Below are 22,588 nucleotides of genomic sequence, written 5' to 3' on the forward strand. Positions count from 1 at the left end.
TACATGCCTCAACTAATGCTTATAGCAGATTTGTGTTTTCTCTAAAGATCCAGCTGTAAAAGATCAACCAGGAAGTTATGTCTGTCTCATTGAGATGTTCAGCATGATGCAGCAGATGCCATCTGGATCCACAGCATATTGCTAGAACAGTTATGCAAAGATTGAGTTCCATTGAAGTAAAAGGTTGATTACAGGTAGCCCTCGTTTTGCACTGATTCGCAATAGCGCCAGTCACTAACCACAAGGCCATTTTTATTTATTTATTTTTGCAATTTTTTTATGAATTGAAAGTTTAAAATCGTCAGACTAAATTTATGGGCATCGTAGTGTACTATGTATCATGCACTGTTCTCGTGATCAAGAACAATTGAACTAATCAGCAATTAGCGCATCCATATCAGAGACGAGAAAACTTGCTGCCCTCAAAGTAGCCACTCATGGAAGCGGGAGGTAAACATTCAGTTGGTTGTTTACGCCATGTACACGTGTTTGAAAATTATTACTAATTGTGCTATTAATAAGTTAAATTCATAATCATTAATAGTAGTAATAGCAGTGTGCAGCTTTTGCCATTCGTGTTATTAAGTTTTTAATTTAATTAGAATATAAAGACGCCATGTCTGGTAAAAGAAGTTCAACGAATTCTAGTGAAAATGAAAGCATGAAAAATTCACATTAATCTATCACATTGGAAAATAAGATGGAGGTTATTCGGAGGTTGGAAGCTGGTGAAAACCACCCTAATGTATGTAGGGCTATGAATATGCTTCTGCCGACTGTTACTACAATTATGAAGAATGTTGATAAAATAAAACAATCGATTCAAAGTGCTACAAAAGAGAAAGTGCTACACAAGTTAGTTACAGCAGAAATAAGCCTTTGGAAAAAAATGGAGCAATTGCTGACACTTTGGGTCAATGATCTGAACCAAAAAAAACATTCCCTTGACCCAAGCTGTAATAACTGAAAAGGCTGAGTCAATTTTTGAAGACTTAAAGAAGGCCAGGGCAATGAAATATTTTTGGCTAGTAAAGGATGGTTCATGAGATTTAAAGCAAAGCAAGAACCAAATGCAGAAGTGTGAAAATTACTGGTGAGGCAGCAAGTGTAGATGTTGAGACGGCTGCCGTATTCCCTGCAGAGTTTCAGGCCATAGTACAGGAGGGGGATTACCCTTCAGATCTCATCTTCAATGTTGATAAAATAGGCCTTTATTGGGAAAAGTTGCCCTCAAGAATCTTCACTGCCCATGAAGAAAAGTCGGCTCCTGGATTTAAAGCATCAAAAGACAGGCTGACACTTTTGTTTGGAGCAAATGTGTCAGGAAATTTAAAATTGAAGCCAATGTTGGTGTACCATTCAGAAACACCACGTGTTATGAAAGGTTTAAACAAAGCCATGTTGCCTGTGTACTGGAAGTCAAACAAGACGGCTTGGGTGACACAGGACGTCTTCTTGGATTGGTATACCAACTATTTTTGCCCTACTGTTCTTAAAATTCTGCAATGACAAAAATTTACCAACCAAGGCTATTCTTCTTTTGGACAATGCCCCTGGACATCCTACAAATCTAGGTGAAGTCAGAACGCCTCTTAAAGTTAATGTTGTCTACATGCCCCCTAATACAACATCAGTTTTGCAACCCATGGACCAGGGGTAATAGCTGCCTTTAAAGCTTATTACCTGCGGCAAACATTTACAGAAATGGTGAAGGCTTTGGATATATCCAACATTACCATCAGAGAATATTGGTGGTCGTTTGATGTTTTAAAGGGCATCAATCACATTAACACAGTCTAGCAAGAAATGACTGTCAATTGTCTAAATGGAGTGTGGCGTAAACTTCTCCCAGATCTCATGCATGACTTTGGAGGATTCAAGTCACAACAATGTTGTAGAAGACATCAGCAGACTGGCACAAGAGGCAGGGTTAGAAGAAGTTACAGTTGAAGTTGTAACTGAGCTCTTGAGGAGTCATGCAGAGACTCTTTCAAATGAAGACCTTGAAGAGTTAGCTGCAAAACTTAGCCAACAGCAGGAGGAAGAGACAGAAGAAGACTGTCCTCTAAAAGTTATGAAGACCAGTGATCTACAATGGATTCTTGCAAGTGCAGAGTCCCTCACTAATGAGCTCTGTGACATTGATCATGACTGAGAGAGGAGTGTCATATCAACCCAGAGCCCGTATTTTGAAATCCTTAAAGAAAGGAGGAAGAAATCCAGGCAATCAACACTTGATCCTTTTTTCAAAAAAAAAAAAAGGCAATCTTCTTAATCAAGGCCTTCTGAATCAGGACCTTTAAAAGCCAACTAAAACTTTGGCATTATGCCACCGTCAAAAATGTTTTATGTATGTATATGTATTAATTTATTTTTTATTTACACGTACTGTACATACTTATTATATTTATGGAGGTTAAAAATAACACTTCTTTTTTTTTTTTAATTAAAAAAGTTTATTTCTTTGCTTTAAATATACCAGTATTGAAAAGAATAGGTAAAATTTTTGGTGCCAGGAACCTAACCCTGTGATTTCCCATTGACTTCGTGATATAAAGGGTTCCATTTGCACCTGTCCCCCCAGGAACCTAACCCCGGCGTAAATCGAGGGCTACCTGTATATGGATAGGAAGCTGTAGTAGTAAAACTGATCTTGCACTTCCCAGCACAAGATTTAATATATTGAAAATGTGAGTCGCATGCAGTAGTGATACCACAGAGAAAGCTTCAGCAAGTGCTTTTGCTATCTCAGCAAGAGATGACAAATAATTGCCCCTCCAGCAAAGGGCTGGGAAGGGAACTTGATATTTAACATTAAGAGACTGAATTTTATTTATTTATTTATTTTTTTGCAAATTAACCTTGAATCTGTCTTTGTTAATGGTGTTGGAAAATTTCATCCAAGATTTTTGCTTGACTGTCTGTGTAATATGTTATGCTGCAGTTTTGAGTTTCTTGCGTGATGTGGTTATCAGCAGTGGAATTAGTTTCATTTGCACCAGGGTTGGTACAAATCCACTGAATTTGGATATGCTAACTGTATCTGGGAAAAGTTCTCATAGTCCATGTGTTGCTCCTTTTAGCACTGGGGGTTTTCTTTATCACCAAGGTTTCTGGTCCAGCCATGGGGAGGCAAGAGCAGCACCACAAGATGACCAAGCGGCTGAGTTTGTTTGTTAGTACTTCTAGAAAAGAAACAGAAAGGTGATTTTCCTTTCTGCGAGTCTGCCTATTTCTTTTAGTGCAAAAGAGCTACTCTGATATACAAATCAAGAAAACGGTTGTTGAAACAAAAAAAGAATCTGTTCACTGAAAAGCTATTTAGAGAAAAAGCTTTCTAAAACACAATGGAATCACTTGGTACCCTGAGCCTTGCTATGGATATGATTAAGTTGCAGGAGAAAAAGAGTATTTATAAATAGCCACTGCTCTTCATTGAGGTCAGTGTTAGGGGCCTCACTTGTATAGGCTTACCTTTTTTAATACTTAATGACTTTGGTGTAGGCATTTCAACTTTTATGTCTAAGTTTGCTGGTGATACAAAGGTGAATACAGGGGTTAATGACGGTAAACAACTTATGCTTTCAAGAAAATCATGATAACTTAAGCAGGTGGGCATTTGAATGGCAACATTTTAAAGTTCAACAGTGATAAATGCAAGGTAATTTGAGTAACAGTGACGAGAATAACATACCATTTGGGTGGTACAAATTCATAGTAGTAGAGTATGACAAAGATCTAGGGATATTTGTACAATGTGACATAAAATTGTCTTCAATAATAAGGGTAATCCTACGGCAATAACATATATCTCAAACTAGGAGATATTAATCGCTGAAGAATTAGTTCTGATGAGCAATAATTGTAATAATTTTTTACATTCAATTATTTTCTTCGTGATGCTAATAAGCTGGAAATAATCCAAATATATATATTTGGTATTAGATATATATCTATGCATTAGATATGTATTCTGAATACTTCTTAAAAGACGAATTCAGAATGATAAAGATCCAAATGGAAATCATTTGCAACTTTATCATTATTAGGGATATGACAATCACAATACAACTTTTGTTTCCTTCCATAATGTATAGCAAAGACAAAAGTAATAAACATACTTAAACACATAAAGTTAAATTTTGATCTGTTATTATTATTAGCTATATGGTGCAAGGAAGCCTGAGGCTTATGCTGCACCAGCCAAAAAAAAAAAAAAAAAAAAAATTCCAGAATTATCCTGAGAGAGAGAGAGACAGAGAAGTAGAAGGGAATCACCAAGAAAGAGAAGAATGATGATATCCAGTTTAGGACCCTGGGTGTGCCAAGCCCATACTCACCAGATGTGAGTCCCTGGGGTTATTCTACTCATTCAATTAAATGGAAACTTCCCACTTACATAGGAAAAATATCAAAAATTATCAGTGTCTAAAATTTAATTTTTGCAATTAGTTTAGGAATTTACCATAATTTGAAGTTATATTTTGTTGTACCCTCTCATTTACAGGAAAATTTCTTGATGAGCTAAAAAAAGAATTACTATAATCAGAGCCTTGAAGTCCACTATAATCTACTGATCTGTTTCCATCACCTACTAGTAAAGATGTGGCAGAAGAAAGTGAAAATGGTTTTGAGTCCAGCCTCTGAGAAGACATACTTGGCCAGCCAGAAAAAGGCTTTCGGGAAGGAACAATAGGCAAAGGAGAAGGCGACCTGCTTGTAAGGTTATTTGGCAGACTGTTAACAGTTATAGGTGGACTGGTTTGGCAAGGAAGGAGTCTTGTATTCACATCTGGTCCTATGTGTGCTAGAAGTGTTTGACTTTGATGCTCACTTTCCCTGTATAAATGAGAAATTTCTTGGTGTTCCATGTAGCTCCCTTGTAGTGAAGCACTAGAATTTGACACAGCTGTTCGCAGTTTGCAACAATTAGAATTACTAATGTTAATAGGCAAGTTATCTGTAACATAATCCACATTTTGCTGACAAGATTCCTCACTTGGCTGATGTGTATTCTGCATTTTAATACTTCCTTCTATTGTACCATTAAATTCATTAAGAAGGCCTGAATAATTAGTCCTCTGGTTTATGTCTGGTGATCTGTCTTGTATCCTCCTTAAAATAGATTAAAAAAATCATTATTAATAAAATAAAAAAATATATGAAAAGTAATACATAATAAATAATGCAATACATATTACTTTATAAAATTTAATAAATAATATGATAATATGATATAATAAAAATTATATAAGATCTTTATTGCAAAAACCATATTGAAATAAACCATTGCATCATATATTTTATAAAATCCTTAGCCGTGGGCTAAGGATTTTAGAGTATACTGTTTAAATAATAAAACAAATAAAATTAAAAGTAAAATGATAGTAAAATAAATGACAGTGAACTAAAATAAACATGGAAAATTAAAAGGCAAATTGAGATAACTCGCCTTTGTGGAATATAGGGGTGGACTTAGCATTGTACAACAGATGGCAGACAGGTTTAATATCATACTGAGTCTAATGTAGATATATCAAGACCTGATTTACAGTTGTATGGTTGTGTGATGGATCATTTTAAGACATCTGCTTATGATGCACCTCTCACCTAGACTTTATCCCTAGCAAATCTATAAAAGTTAAGAGCTTGGAGGTAGCATTTCTGTTAGTATTAGGCAGTGCTTTTTTTGGGACGGTATGGTGTATCGGCACCTTTATTAACAGTGACGTGTGACATTTAGATGTAATTCACTTCGAAATTTGTAATATTCCGTAAATTTGCTATTCAAATAAGCTTAAAATTATTTAACTAAATTTGCATTTTTCGCTGTCTATTGTTAAGATATTTTCAATATAAAACTATATAACCATTTTCATAATTCTAAATTACCCAGTCGGACTTCTGTTAACGAAGTCCTTTTATAGCGAATTATTTTGAATTCCCCTTGGAAGTTACATTTAAAATACCTTCCGTTGAGCTAGAAAATTTTCATATAGCAAACGAATTAGGAGAGAGAGTATACTCAGTACGCACTTTTCACATTTCTGGCCTTCAGGCAATTAGTGCTGCTGCGCAAATTAAGAGAGCTAAAGGGATTACCATTCTACAACTTGGTACCTGGTAAAACCTATCCGACCACCTGGCCCACATACGGGGAAGTCGTGCTGGTCAGCAGCGAGCAGATCAAGGGGTATTCCTAATGGGCTCTGGTCCACTTTCTACTGCAGTGGTGTCATATTCAAAAAAAGTTCGAAGTTAGATTTCTTTAGTGTGTTCCTTTTTTCCATATCTTGTTGCATGTAAAAGTAAAATTGAAAATATTCGAAAATTTTATTCAGTACAATACACAATTAAATTTACTGAACAAAACATTTAATGAGAAAATTTTTTTGATAATTAATATTTAAAATGCTGTTTCAGTTCACTTTCCTAGCAGGCCGTAGGTTGGACACTGCTATGAATCAACTGTAAGCATCCCGTTCGAGAATTAGGAGGGAGCGATTTTCTTTTACCCTGATAAATAATTATCTATTGTTTCGCGAAAGTGCATTATCCAAATTTTTCTGTAAATTTTCAATGTTTACATGGTCACAGTACTTGAATATCCGAATGACACCAACATTTTGGACAGTTTCAAAAAGAAGAAAAGAAGAGAAAAAAATTCAAATTTAAGAACTAGTGACAATACCGATGACGAGAGAAGGACAACGAAGGTATTAAACCTTCTAAATGTGAAATTATGGCATTTGGTGAAAATGAAGTTAAAAAATTGTCAATTAGGTGTCAGTTAAATGAAAGAGATACAATTCGTGGATTTCGGGAATACCTAATTGAAAAGATAGTTTCGGAAGAATTGAAGCATTTGATGGATGCTCTGAGTAGGATACCAATTTCATCGAGTGAATGTGAACAAGGATTTTCACAAATGAATCTGATTGTCAGCCCAAACAGAGCTTCGTTGAGGACAATTAAAACTGTAGGTCCACCGCTCACCCGCTTCGATCCAGCAAAATATGTTGATTCGTGGCTGCTCCGAAAACGTCAGCAAGAGACATACAAAGAAGAAGAAAAGAAGTAGGCATAGGGAGTCGGATGAGAACTTAATAAAAATTTGGAATATTCTACAAAAACTTTATTATGAAATTATTTTTACTTATGTTATTTATTTTTACATATTAGGGGCCTAGTCTAACGAAGGACCCTTATAATGTCACTCAGTTGTCTGTCTGTCACAGCACTGTATCTCTGGAACCACTCAAACTATTGACTTGAAATTTTTAAAATTAAAAATGGTGGCGCCAGACAGGAAAATGTAAGTAATTTTCGTGTCCCCTCCACCTCTATTTCCGTCGCTAATGGAGCTAAAAATTTAAAAATCACATTAGCTGTGTGTTGTTTGATGTTTATCAAGGGAAAACTATTCTGATTGAAATCTATTATTTACTTTGTGTTAAAATTAAAAAAAAAACAATTTTATTGCACTTCGATAGCGTGCTTCTTTGTATTAGGCAATTCTCCTTTTGGTGGCAAAAAGGTTGCTAAATAGTTAGTTAATAATTCTATAAAGGTCATTTATAAATTTTGCGACGAGAAGTATTTTTTAATAATTTTCAAAGCTGGAGTTGTCCCGACAAGGAGGTACTCAGAGAGCCAGTGTTGAGGCGGCAGTGGTGGGGAGGCGCCTGCACGGAATCTTGCACGGCCCTCACCTGCCAGTAGCTTTCCCCCCCCAAGACTTTAATCGCTTCCCCAGGAAGAAGTCTGAGTCACTTCTCCCACCCTGTCATTCACAACAACTGCAAAGACTCAAATAGACATTTTTGTTAGTTCCTCAGTTTTAGGCCAAGCCGAGGTACTAGAAACTTTATCAGTTAACGTAAAGCTCTATTTGAGATACTACACTAACAACCATTTGTGATGGTGGACCCTTTATCCTGAGTGCCTGGCACTCAGTAGTTGACCGATTTATTTACTTATTTTACTCATATTTTACTTATTTTTTTTATATACTGTATTTCCCCATGTATAAAACACACCTTTTTTTGAAAAAATTGGGGTATAAAAACTGGGTGCGTCTTATATAGTGGTTGTAGATTTTTTTTACTTGCATTTCCCGCTTTTTCGCGCTTGTTGTCTTTGCGCTCATTATTTCGCACTTGTTTCCGGTATATTAGGTTACGTTTTGCCACGTTCTGCCCAGAAATGGCCCAGAAAAGATTTTCGTACAGTGCTGAATTCAAGTTAAAAGTGATCCAGTTTGCAAAAGTGAATGGAAATCATGCTGCTGAACGTAAGTTTGGTCCTCCTCCAAATGAGAAAACAATCCGAGACTGGCTAAGGGAAGAAGAAACCCTACTGAAAACGCCACGGTAGAAGAAGGCCATTAGAGGCAAGTCAGCAAAATGGCCTGATTTAGAGAGAGAGAATTTAAGATATGGATTGAGGAGCAAAGGGCAATTGGAATTAATGTGTCCACAAAGATGGTTCAGCATGAGGCAAGAAAAATTGCTGATGAAAAAGAAAGTACTGATTTCAAAGGAAAACATAATTGGTGCTTCAGGTTCATGAAACGGAATGGACTAAGCAGGCATACACGCACCAGACTTGCCCAAAAGATGCCTGAAAGCTATTAGCAGAAGGTCCTTGAATTTCATCGTTTTTGTCATTCAATGCCAGAAGACACATCAGTTTGAGTTGGGACAGATTGCAAATATGGACAAAGTCCCCCTTCAAATTGATGTCCCAAGTAACAGAACTGTTGATAAGAAGGGGGTGAAAACTAACTGTGAAGACAAGTGGACATGAAAAGAGCCATTATACAGTTGTTCTAGTTTGTTGTACCGACGGAACCAAGCTGCCTCCTATGCTGATTTTCAAATGCAAAACAATGCCAAAAGAAGACATTCCTCGAGGAGTGATTGTCCACATTCATGACAAGGGTTGGATGGATCAGGATGGGATAAAGATCTGGTTTGAGAAAGTTTGGAGCAGGAGACCAGGTGGGCGATTATGCAAACCTGCCCTATTGGTGCTTGATCAGTCCAGGGCACACATAACAAAAAATACAAAGAAGATTGCTGCAGAGAAAAAAAAACAAAACTTGCCATCATACCTGGAGGCTTGACATCCCAGCTCCAACCACTTGATGTCAGCATTAACAAACCCTTCAAAGCTACCATGAGAGACGAATGGAACCATTGGATGAAGTCTTCTGGGGACAATTTGACATCAGCAGGAAGAGTGAAGAAACCAGCTATAGGAGAAGTTTGTACCTGGGTGAAAAGATCCTGGGATAATATCTAGATGGAGATTGTTGTCAAGTCATTTAAGAAGTGTGGCATTTCAAATGCCACACTTCTTAAATGACTTTTAAGAAGTGTGGCATTTGACTTGATGGAACTGAGGACGAGGCAATATATGAAGACAGTGATTCGTCATCAGACACAGATGAGGACAAGCTAATGGATGGGAGTTTTGACAGTGATGAGTTGTATGAATTTTATGATGAATAAAACTTGAGTTCAATAACTTTATGTAATACATTTTTTTTCAAATTTCGGGCCCCAAAATTAAGGTGCGTCTTATACATGGGTAAATAAGATAGTATGAATCAGAGCTGTAATACTCAATATGTTCTACGTTGATAATAATTAATTTACTAATGGGTAAATAAGGTAATTCTTGTTGAATGTACAGTTTGTTATTGTTATTTGGTTTTTAGGAGCATTAGCAAACTAAGGCCATATTGCTCCGGGATATGCGGTGGTCATTCCCTGACCTTTCTGCATCCTCCGTATTTGGTAGTGACGGGCTCGAACCCCGGTCTAATCAAGAAGCGTGTGCTACGCACTGCTGCTCCTTCCCACCTGGCTACAGAGGCACCGGTTGAATGTACTTTGTACATTCAACAAGAATTACCGTATTTCCAACTGGGTTGGATGGATGCTTAGCAGCATAGTCTGCATATTTTCTGGTATCCAGCAGAAGATAACAACTCATTAGAGTTCCTGGATATACATTTGTTTGGATTTTATGGACTTTATTAAAGGATGTGTATGAGATGTTGTTTGTTGTTGGAGGTTTTATTTATACATTCTTGTTGAAGGTACAAAGTACATTCAACAAGAATATGCTTCATTGTAAGCAGAGAGTTGCATTGTGTGCATTGCGGAGGATCATCAACTGTGAGGAAATAAAGATGAGTATAATTGACTGTGGCTAATTCATGCTTTAGCTAAGATTACTTCCTCCCTTCTGTTTACATGGAAGCTGGAGGTCCATAACTGCAGTTCAGGTTTAATTTGAAGGAGTTTATTATGTGTTTGAGCTTGCCATTGAATTGTCCATTGTTTCCTACATATTCTTCGTATATATTGCATTTGTAGTCAAGATATGGAACATAATAATGCGATAATTCTGGGTTGGATGGATGTTTAGCAGCATAGTCTGCATATTTCCTGGTATCCAGCAGAAGATGACCACTCGTTGAAGTTCCTGGATATACATTAGTTTGGATTTTATGGACTTTATTAAAGGATGTGTATGAGATATTGTTTGTTTGTTTGTTTATTATTTGGTTTTTAGGGGCATTAGCAACTAAGGCCATATTGCTCCGGGATATGCGGTGGTCATTACCTGACCTTTCCGCATCCTCCGTATTTGGTGGCGATGGGTTCGAACCCCGGTCTAATCAAGAAGCGTGTGCTACGCACTGCTGCTCCTTCCCACCTGGCTACGGAGGTGCATGTTGTTTGTTGTTGGAGGTTTTATGCCGCAATGGCTGATAAAGGCCATTATGTGCCAAACAATGGTAAATGTGTATGAGAGGAGATATTCTGTAAGGCTATAAGTGCATCCTGTATATATATATAATGCTTTTGTGATGGACAGATGAGAATATTTTCTAGTGCAAACCTGATGGCACATAATTCAGCTGTATAGCTGCTACATTCAGAGGGAAGTGATACAGAAATGGTTTTATGAGGGAAAATGAATGCGGCGCGCGCGCGCGCACACACACACACACACACACACTACTTTCAGACTTTGACCCATCTGTATATATTTTTATAAAATGCAGATAATTTTGGCTGTGGGAAATATGGAGTTGTTTTATGTTGACATATGTAAGGGAGTGCTTTCCCCCAGTTTAGGGGATAACTGTCACAGGATGCCTTAATAGAGGACCATGAGAGATCTGGCCTCTTTGGATCTTAGAGTAATAGACATAGTTATGTCAAGATGTATATTCCAAGTTTGTGGTAATGCCTGCAATCTGACAGCAGTAGGCTGAACTGTCCTGAGTTTATTTCTATAGTACATGTGAACTGTAGCTCATTAAGTATCAGCCTAGTGGGGTGGATGGGTAGACTGAATTTTAGTTGCATAGTTAAGAAGTAACATCTTTCTACTGAGGCCTAGGGAAGTTCATGGACTTCAATATAAAGACTTTGAACTGCTATTGTTCTATAAGCACCTATAGCAATCCTCAGGACAGAATGTTGAATAGGGGCAAGCTGTGCTAGCATGCTCTCCCTAGCAGAATCATATACCAGATGATATTAATCAAAGTAAGATCTCATTAGGGATCTACACAAATGAAGTAAGGTGTAAAGATCTATACACCATGATGCCGAAGAAATAACTCTGATTATGTTCATTTTTTTCTGGAAAGTTGTCCAAAGATATTTAAGGTATTCCAAGAAGTTCAATTTACTACCGAAATCAGGTCAAGGAGATGATTGCTGTTCACAACCGAGATAGGATAATTTGTTAAGTGTAGCTCTGGATCTAGCTGCATCTTCCATTTGTTACAAAACTGAACAACTCTAGATTTCTAACGCGATAGTCGATACCCATTCTGTTCCATACATAGCTGAATATTATTTATTGAGATTTGGAGCTGCAGCTCAATGAAGCTCATGTTCTGTGAACTGCAGGAACCAGTTAGATTACCCACACAGAGGTATGAATTCACAGTGTTGGAATGTTTTTGGTCATCAGATTTATTCTTATTGCAAATAAGGTGGCACTGAGAACAGAGCCGTATGGAACACCTTCTTCTTGTCTATATGTTTGGGAAAGGAGTTGCTAGTGTCAAACTTGAAAAGACCTATGCTGAAGGAAGTTCTTTATGAAATACAGTAAACAGCCTCTCAGGTCGAGGGAATGAAGATTTCACTGGATACCAAAATGCATTGTGGTGTCAATGGGTTTCTCTACGTCAAGGCATACCACGACGAGATGTCATGCTCATTTTTGATTAATGCACTCCTGATGTTTTTTCCAGCTTTGAATCATGAGATTCAGGACTGACTGATTTTTTCTGAAACCCAACTGATTATCAGAGAAATGGGTCTATAGTTTTGAGGAACAGAATGATCTTTCCCTGGTTTGGGAATTGCCAATAGATAGGAGTGATACCAGAAACTGGGGAATGAATATGACATCCTTGTTTGTCTCCTTAGTTAGAGTTGAACCAATTTTCAATTTTGTAACATCTGATGGTCCCTGTGGTGCAGTTGGCAGAACTGTGACTGGAGTATTGTTGGCTCTGTCTACTATCTTTTGTTCCTTAGGAGTCTGTTTCATTGATGATAAGAGCATAGATCAGATCCAATCTGCAATGGATATGGTTGGTGGGGAGAACTGAGACATCAGTTTTTGTGCCCAGTGACTGATATATTTGCATTGCTGCTGCATATGTTCTTGGGTATGAATGCAATTTGTTTCTTTGCTTCTTGGTAAGTAACATTTCGTTTTACCAGGCACTTCCAGATTTTTCCCTGTTTTCCAAAATTCATATGATTTGGAGTAGGCTAGTTGTGCATTTTTGCAATTCAGATAGTGCAGTACTTTAGAATAATAGTCTGTTTGCATATCTGCTTTCGACCCACAGTTTGGATAGACTGGATCTCCTCAACAAGCCATTTCCGAGTCACCAAATTTTTGGCACTTGCAGCATCTTACAGGATTTGGAATAAAAGGTTGTACTGGGCAATTGAGATAACTGGCTTTGACACTAGATGGTGCAATAGATATAGTGAATGCCAGGATGATGTCACATGTTTGGGAATCAGAACTATCTTTCCTGATCGTGATGTGTTTGTCTTGCATAACTTTTTGGTTTTTCTGTTCCTGGACCAGTTCAGCTTCTGTTACACTGATCAGATGCCACTCTGCAATAATTCCCTTGGAGGTATTTAAATGTTGCATGTGGGGCGACCTGTATGGGTAGTCCTCCAAATGTTGTTATTTTCAGCAGCGTCTCAGAATGTGTACGACTCACAGTTTCAACCAAAAGGTTGCCAGATCTCAGTCTTCTCACCAGTTTGGGTGAACCCCCCCCACATTTTTAAAGCATTTCTGTATAAGAAATAGTGACAGAATGTTCAGATTTGTCTGAGAGAGAATGTAGGAAAAGGAATGAATCTTATTCCTGTTGTTGTTGTATCCTGACACAATCATTTTGAATTTGTTGTGGCATAGTCAATTTCATGCTCTGCACTGCTGCTGACAGTGCATGCTCAAGTGCAGGATAGGCATCATAGTCCATGGTTAGCTCCTTTCTCCCCTGGAGAAAGGAGTTATCTTCCCAGTTTTCCAGCCCAGCCATGGTGAAGCGGGAGCAGTGCCACTAGCAGGCCAAGCAGTTAGAAGAGTTAGTTGTTAGTAAAAAATTAATATACAGGGTGATTCACTACCAGTGCGACAAACTTGCAGGAGGTGTAGGGGGGCACAAAGACGAATCGGAATCACATAGCATTGCAGGGTCCGAAATGCCTTCATCATGCGGTAGAGGACGTTGAACAGGAGGTCGCGCGAACAGCAATCCCACTGGAAGTCAGCATTTGTGAACCGGTTCCCGAGGCAGTAGGATGGACGAGTATTCAAACGTTGAACTGGCCGACATGCACCTCACATATGGAGCTGCGGACTGTAACGGACGCGCTGATCTGCGCTTGTACCAGGAACATTTCCCGCACAAGCGTGCTCCTCATTATACGATTTTCGCACGTGTGCACAGAAGGTTAGGTGAGACTGGTTGTTTCACGAGAGGCACCATGAATCGAGAGCGAAATACGAGGACGCCAGACAATGAGGAGAATGTCCTACGTCTTGCAGAAGGCAATCCGAGTATGAGTACTCGAGCTATAGGCCAACGATTGGGTATTTCCCAATCCACTGTATGGAGGATACTGTCAACAAATCAAATGAGTTCATACTATCTGCAACGCGTCCAAAGTCCTCCGAATTATCCACTCCGGAGGACTTTTGCTACTTGCTTTCTTCAACAGAAACTGTTCGCAAATGCTGACTTCCAGCGGAATCGCTGTTCATGTGACTTCCCGTTCAACGTCCTCTACCGCATGATGAAGGCATTTCGGACCCTGCAATGCTATGTGATTCCGATTCGTCTTTGTGCCCCCTACACCTCCTGGAAGTTTGTTGCACTGATAGTGAATCACCCTGTGTGTGATAAAAAACAAATGGTGAATTTCCTCTCTGTGTTCTTACTTTCAACTTTCTAAAGGTAAAACTAGCTTATAAAGAAACTGCTTATAGAGAATGATATGACTAAAAAAGAACTTTTACTGTTGAGAAAGATTGCTAGATAATTTGCACTGGGAATGCTTGACCTCGAATTCGCTTGGTAACTGGGACTGGGGGGGCGGTGCACGTGGGCTAATCTTTGTGAGAATTCTGCAGAAAGTGTATACTTCCAGTAGTTTCTTGCATGTCTATGTTTGATCATTTCAAGAAGGAAATCCCCAGATTTTCAAGACATTTCTGAATTAAAAACGGGGAAAGCTTACTCAATGGATTGTCTGTTGTTAAGTGAAGTATTTAAAAAGAGGAGCAAGAGTCTCTATTTCGTTTATTTATTTATTTTTTTTATCTCTTTGCATTAAGTGCATTTCGTTCGTCTTCTTTGTATGATAGATCTGAATCGAAACATTCATCATCGAACTGTTTATGATTATCCATTGTTATTCTTTTTGCTTTCATGAGAGATGAAAGCAATTCTCATTGCTTTCATCTCATGTTTCTAGCTCCACAGCATGAAGATAGGAGTGGTATCACAAGTAACCAAGAGATTAAGGTAAGTTGAGTTAGCAAAAATTAACATATATAGATATACAGGTAACCCTTGTATAACATGGTTATTAGGTTCCTGTAAAATGTTGTGTTGTGCATAACTGTGTTATACAGGACTAAAAAGAAGTACAAAAAGGGAGGTTACATTCCAAAAGCTAACACAAATACACCATTCTGGATTTTGTGCACCTTCTGATCTCTTTAAAAAATCAGTAATCTGGGTTTGTTTGCTTTCGCTTGATAAATCTTTGTGAATTTCATCGTATGGAACTAAGCATTTTTGAAGCTCCCTTTTGAACTTAGGGCTCCTTTCATTCAAGGATCTGCATTCAAAAAATAAGATTCTAATTGCTCGGATAACTTTATGCCTATGCTTTTTAGTGTAAAATTTGGAAGTTTAGAATTTTAACCTGCGATATCATCATCTGAATTGATTTGATTTTACCTCCGATGCCATTTTCACCAAATCAGCTATGCCAGTCTTCTATTTCTATCAATAATTCTTTAACGTCTTTGGTAATCACATCTTTTTTTATTGGTGCATTGGTCACTAAGGCCATGTTACTCTATGTATATTGTCTATAAGTTCTGTGTGTGCCCTGAGGTTGATTTTCTGTTTTGCTGGATGAAAAACTGAGTTTCCGGGAAGAAAAAAACCATGCTTCCCTTGCCCAAGCCCGACCAACTCAACAACATTGTGAAAAAAACCAATAAAAATTACTCCATTCATCGACAGGTTTCAAACTCTGGTCATTTCCAGCCAGTGTGAGAGGAGGGTGATTCTACCAATTGTGCTACCCACAAGAGCTTCAGCAGTCATATCATCAAAACCTTCCCCTCCTACCAACGTAGCAAGTTCTACTATCACACCGATTCCGTTTTCTGCCCGTTCAATCCTATTTCCTGAATGAACTGACTCTGGCCATACATTTTCCCACACCCATTTAACGTTGATGGTTTCACTTCTTTCAGCAATAAAGCTGATTCCGATACAGTCCACAAGTGAGAAATGTTTCCATGCCTCCATTACTTCAATAGATTCGGAATCAGTTTTAAATGTGTGACGGTAGGAACATAACCTCAACATTTGGATGGCTTACATCTTTTCGATGGCCTGGTGTGCTATCCAATAGTAATAAAACTTTGAAATCTAGCTTTTTCCACAAGTTCAACAAGTACAAGTTCAACAGCACAGAACGTAACACAGGAATTTCCCAACAAAATAAAATACAGAGATTTCTCAATAATTTATTTTTTGACTAGAGAGTCAACAGCAGGGATTCAAACAGAGTGGAAATGTTGAAAAATTACAACCAACATAATAGCAGGATTTTCTCTGCACAAAAGCTCAAAAATACCCTGTTATGCAAGGTTTACCGAAATTCTCTATACCGTGTTAGAGCGAAACCGGGTTATATAAGTACCGTGTTGTGCAAGGATTGCTGCAATTTATCAATCATGTTAGAGTGAAACCGTGTTGTAGAAGTACCACATGGGGATTATGTGGTACTTCTACAACACGATATGGGAATTGCCTGTACTAAAAAAACAATTGGATTTCCTCTCTGGATTCCTACTTTAAATCCTTTTAAGTATAGAACCACATGGAGGAAACTAAAGAAAAAACAGTCCTACTAATGTTAATGTTAATTAATGTTAATGGTTCACGGGACTTTCTTGTTGTCACCACAATTACTGAGTATATGTATCAACTCAAAGAGTTTTAGTGGCGTTTAGGCTCAAAAATTTTCCTAATAAACAGCCTGTGAGGGGTTATTCATTGGTAATGGTGTCAAGCACCTGACTGAATAGTAAGCAAGATCAGCTGGGTTGATCTGTTTGATTTGCCAGAAACATCATCTAAGACTTTCCCACTGCCATTACATGAGGATCTGATCTGCTTCCTTTTCTACATGACAAACTCTTCCTATTCTTTGCAACCATATACAGTGATTTCTCATACTCTGCTTCTACCAACTTCATCTTTTCTGTGGGCAAATAAATAGCTATTTTCTAGCTATCAATGGTTTGACTGCTGATGTTTCTGCCCAAGAAGATGACAAACTGAATGAATATTTTGCATCTACTTCAAACGTGAGGATTTCTACAGGAAAGTGGAGGCCAGAAATCTATTAAACTCTAACAAAGAGATAAATTATTTTGTAATAATTGAAAGGAAAGTGGAAGAGAAATTGCTGAAGTTATTAAACATAAGAAAGGCAGCTGGGGTGGATGAATCTATCCAATTATATTAAGGAAGGCAGCAAAGGAAGGAAGCAAATCCTTAGCCATAATTATGAGAGCATTCTTCAATTCAGGGAAGCGCTCCATAGACTGGAGATGTGTGAATGTATCCCGAATTCACAAAGAGGGATCAAAGGACACAAATAATTACAGATCTGTTTAACTTACATTACGAGGAAAATAATGGAGTCATTGGTTAAGGAAGTAATGCAGGATTATCTAGACAATACTGCAGTTATAGTTCACACACAGCATGGGTTTGTTAACGGTAATTCTTGTCTGACCAATTTGAATGGATACTAAGATAAAGTCACAAAAGAACTGGATGAAAAATAATTTTGCTTGGTTATCCAGTTTTCTCTCTGATCGCTCACTGAGGGTGATGGTAGATGGCTCTCTGTCTTCTAACTTCCCCACTAATGCTGGTGTCCCTCCAAGGTTCAGTTCTTTCCCCCACTCTTTTCCTCTTGTATATTAATGACTGTCTTCCATTGACTGGAAATCCTATCCATAGTTTTGCCGATGATAGCACATTGCATTCCACTTTCCATTTTGAAAAACCTTGCCCTGCTCAATCAGCTTCAACCTCTCGAATATCCGTTAACTAATTCCTTAAATGACGAACTCCAGGTAAATTCTCCAGTGGGGCAAAGACAACTTTGTTGATTTCAATCCTTCTAAAACTCAGTCTTGTCTCATATCTCACAAAAAAGATTCTTCTGCTCCTATGCTTATCTTTGGTGACACTCCGATTTCTAGGCAAAATGATATATCTCTTCTGGAGATTACCCTGACTTCTACTCTCTCTTGGCACAAGCACATTAGAAATATTGCTTCCTCTGCATCTAAAATAATATTGCTTCCTCTGCATCTAAAAAACTTGATTTTCTCTTTCGCTTTCATCATTACTTTTCTTTCAAACAGCTGTTCACTCTGTACAAATCACAAATCCGCCTTGCCATGGAATATTGTTCCCACATCTGGGGCGGTGCCCCGAAAACCTCTCTCAGGCTTCTAGATTCCATTCAGAAGAGGGCAATTAGGTTAATTAATGACTCCTCCCTAACAGATTCTCTTCACTTTCTGTCTCATAGACGTACGGTTTCTGCTGCATGCCTTTTCTACAGATACTTCCATCGGCACTGTTCTTCTGAACTGGCTTTATAATTCCTGCTCTCTCTTTTAAAACAGTCCGAACACGTGCCGCCACCAGCCAACATCCATTTACTGTCCAACTTCAAACTCACAGAACCAACTTTTCATCTTCCTCGTTTATTTATTCAATTGCCGTTTTCTGAACAACCTTCCTTCGTATGTATTTCCTGAAAATTACAGTCTACAGAAGTTCAAGTCTAATGTCAACAAATATCTTCTTTCATCTTCTCAACCTCCAACCCAAGCACTGTACTAAATACTATAGGTTATAATACCTCTTTGTGTTTGGGGTTTTCATAGGAAAAAAAAAAAAAAAGTTCTGGTGCAAGTGATGGACTGACTGAATTTTTAGTCTATTTTTTCTTAAGGTGCTGGAACGTTTTTCCTTTCTGATGTGGGGCTCCACATGACTAAAAAGTTTGAGACCCCCCCCCCAATTTATTTGATCTAACAATTCCCCCCATGATTTTCCATTTCACCACCCACTCATAACCAACTTTTTAAAAATTGCAGTTAGAAGAAAACTAATGGAAACACACTATTCAGCTACATCAAATAACAAAGAAAAAGAGGTCTTCCCCCCTGCTGATTCTGGATATTTTTACTTTACCATCTTCCAACACTTCATCCCCCTCTAGAACTTTAATTGGGCATTTCTTCTTTTACATTGGCCCCATCTAAACTGTTCTGGTGTTCCCCTGGCTATTAGCATTAGTAGAGGCATTCGATGCAAGAAAGCAAGCTTATGCAGCATCAGCCAAAAAAAACCCCACTTCCAATTCACCCCTCTGTTCGTTCGAAATAATTGTCCAGCTGAGCCTTAAACTTATTTAGGCTATCAACTTCCATGACAAGGGATGCAAGTCTGTTCCACCTACCAACCACCCGCTGGCTAAAGGCAAATTTCCGCATGTCTATCCTACATCTGCCTTTCCTCAATTTGAATTTATGCCCTCTCAGGTGATTATTCTGAGCAAGAGGAAGAATCCCATCAGCATTGAGCATGCTCAAACCATTCAAACCTTTATACACCTCTATCAGATCACATCGCTGGTACCTAGTCTTCAGAAACTGTAATTTGCAAAACTTAAGCCTTTCTTCATAAGAGCACCCCTTTGTTCCATTCACTAATCTTGTTGCCCTTCTCTGAAATCGTTCCAGCAGCTCTACATCCTTCTTGAAATGAGGCCTCCAGACCTGTATACAGTACTCTAGGTGTGGCCTGACCATTGCCTTATACAAGGGAATAATCACCTCCTTATCCCTGCTAGAAAAATTCCTGTATGTCATTGACAATACACCATGAGCTACTCTTGCAGCCCGTCTGCACTGCTCAGAGAACTTCATATCTGCCTGCAAAACCACCCCCAGGTCCCTTTCATTCTCTACCACTGTCAGTGTAGTACCACAGAGTTGATACGTTGCTCTGGGGTTGCTGTTTCCCATATGTAGTACTTTACAGTTGTCAATGTTAAACTTCATTTGCCACCTCTTAGCCCATCTGCTCAACCTTTCCAGATCCTGTTGCAGCAGCATAGTGTCAGTAGTGTCCTTGACAACCCTGCCAACCTTTGTATAGTCTGCAAACTTGGACATTAAGCTTGATATACCATCAGCAATATCATTTATAAATACAGAAAATAATAATGGACCGAACACTGAACCCTGAGGGACTCCACTAATAACATTAGTCCACGATGAGCAGTGTCCATTGATTCCCACTCTTTGTCTTCTCCCCCTCAACTGCCGCTTTATCCATAGCAGCAATTTGCCTCCAATGCCACACTGCTCCAATTTGTGCAGCAGTCTTCCATGTGCAACAGTATCAAAAGCCTTTCTAAGATTTAAGTATATAATATCAAAGTAATTCCCTGCATCCAGTTCTTTTGTGACTGCATCATAGTATCCAATCAAATTGGTCAGGCAAGACTTCCCCTTAACAAATCCGTGCTGTGTCTGAACTATAACTGCAGTCTTGTCTAGATTGTTTGTTTGTTATTTGGTTTTTAGGAGCATTAGCAACCAAGGCCATATTGCTCCGGGATATGCGGTGGTCATTCCCTGACCTTTCCGCATTCTCCGTATTTGGTTGTCTAGACGATCCTGCGGTGTTTCTTTAACCAGTGACTCCACTGATTTCCCTGTAGCAGAAGTTAAACTAACACATCTGTAATTACTCATGTCGCTGTTTGACCACTTTGTGAATTGGGGACATTTTTGCGCCATCTCCAGCCCATGGGGATCTCCCCTGACTTCAAGGAAACTTTCATAATTATGGTTAAGGGTTTGCTTACTTCCGCTGCTGCCTCCTTTAATATAGCTGAAGAGATCCGATCCACCCCAGGTGCCTTTTTTATGTTCAATTCCCACAGTTTCTCCTCTTTGCTCTCAGTTATTACAAAATCATTTAGCTCCCTACTAGAGTTTGATAAGCTTCTGGCATCCCTCTCATTGATTAACTCCTCCTGTGTGGATGTAGATGCAAAATACTCATTCAGTTTGTCAGCTAGGTCAGCAGGTTCATCAACCATCAAACCATCGATATCAAGTGGGCTAATTTGATTCATCCCCTTCCTTCTAGAGTTTTTCTTCACATCCTATGCCAAATGTTTTCTCATAATCTGCCTTCAGTTGCATAACTTCCTTTGTGATGTGATTACAGACTAGCTTATATCTACCAGAGTCTTCTTTGTCACCTGATAATTTATATGCATCCCATGCATTTTTCTTCTCTACCACAAGTCTCATTAGTTCATCTGAAATCCATTTAGGCCTAAACCTTGAACAGTATTTCTTAGTTGGGACAAAAAGCCCTAGTAGCTTCCAAGATTACTTCCTTGAATGCTTTCCATTTAGAATTTGCTGTTGGTAACATCATCAGTTGATCACATTGTATAAAATATAAAAACTTTCTGAGGCCACTGTAGTCATCTTAATGAAAGAAAAAACTGTTCCCTTTGCCCCTGATGTCAGTTACATATTTAATTAACTCCCACATCAGCACACTGGTCACTGTCGTGTAGTGGTTCCATTAGCTGCAGATTCTTAATGCATGAAGAATCTCTGCTGATAATCAGATCAAGATTATTACTCCCTCTAGTTGTCTCTCGTACATTCTGCTGTACGATATATCCACAAAATCCACAAAAGCCTTGCTAGTGTGCGAGTGACCACCCCAAATGTTCCAGTCAATATCTGGGAAATTAAAATCCCCCATTATAAGACGATCTGATTTACTGGCACACTATTTCTCTGCACAGTTTTTGACTATACTCATCAAAGTCATTAGGCCTATAACACACTCCTACTCTCAATTTTGTTTTCTCAGTGCTTATATCATGCCAAACTGACTCACATTGCATTGTCCCTCCATGTCAGCTGGATGCACTTCTTTAGATTTTATGTGTTTCGTAACTAACATCATTACCTACATCTGCAATAAGGCCTCTGAGGTTGGGATTATTCATACCACAAATTTTAAACACACACACCAACCGTTTTTGACTGATTGAATAATGAAATAAAATAAAATAAAATAAAATAAAATGATAGAAAAGACTGTACAAAAAACTAAACTATAACAAATATAAAATAATAAGTAAATAAGTTAAAATGCATTAAAATATAAATATAAAAGCGATAAAAAGGCGATAAAAAACACTATTAGAGCTTTCGGTGGTGTCTGCCTCCTTCCTCAGTAATAGTGAGACTTAAGCGACACATCCTTAAATACCAGGTTCACGGCACACGTGGATGACCAGGCGCAGCATTCCTTTCACTTGTACCAGAACCGGAAGTGGTCTGGAGACGTGGAAAATTAAAACGTTTATCTCTGGCCAAAACCACCGCCTCAAAAAGGGAGTGAAGCCTAACTCCCCTGTCTCTGTTCATGCTATTGTTACCAGAGGATTCAATCCACAGACTTTCCAGACACTTGCGGTCCCAGAATCTATGCGCCCGGTCAAGGATGACAGCGTTATCCTTGACCGGGCGCCAGTTGAAACGCCAGTTGACCTTCCAGTTGAAACAGGAACCAAAATTTTGGTTCCTGTTTCAACTGGAAAAGTTTGTTATTAGTCTGGGTGTG

The 22,588-nt window shown here is 38.5% G+C and overlaps 1 protein-coding gene across 4 annotated transcripts in view; it reads right to left on the bottom strand.

The window, feature by feature from the left end:
* Positions 1-22,588, bottom strand: part of LOC150078561 (uncharacterized) — a 773,569-nt gene that overhangs the window by 344,132 nt on the left and 406,849 nt on the right. For 3 of the 4 annotated variants that reach the window (XM_090385507.1, XM_090385509.1, XM_090385506.1), the window contains one exon: positions 4,466-5,115. In XM_090385507.1, the coding sequence (XP_090241633.1) occupies positions 4,466-5,115 (650 nt within the window). The remainder of the gene's footprint in view (positions 1-4,465; positions 5,116-22,588) is intronic. The other variant, XM_090385508.1, reaches the window with a different exon arrangement.

This window comes from Mastigoproctus giganteus, chromosome 11 (assembly GCF_048544385.1).
Source record: "Mastigoproctus giganteus isolate SK-2022 chromosome 11, ASM4854438v1, whole genome shotgun sequence".
Taxonomy (NCBI): Eukaryota; Metazoa; Arthropoda; class Arachnida; order Uropygi; family Thelyphonidae; genus Mastigoproctus; species Mastigoproctus giganteus.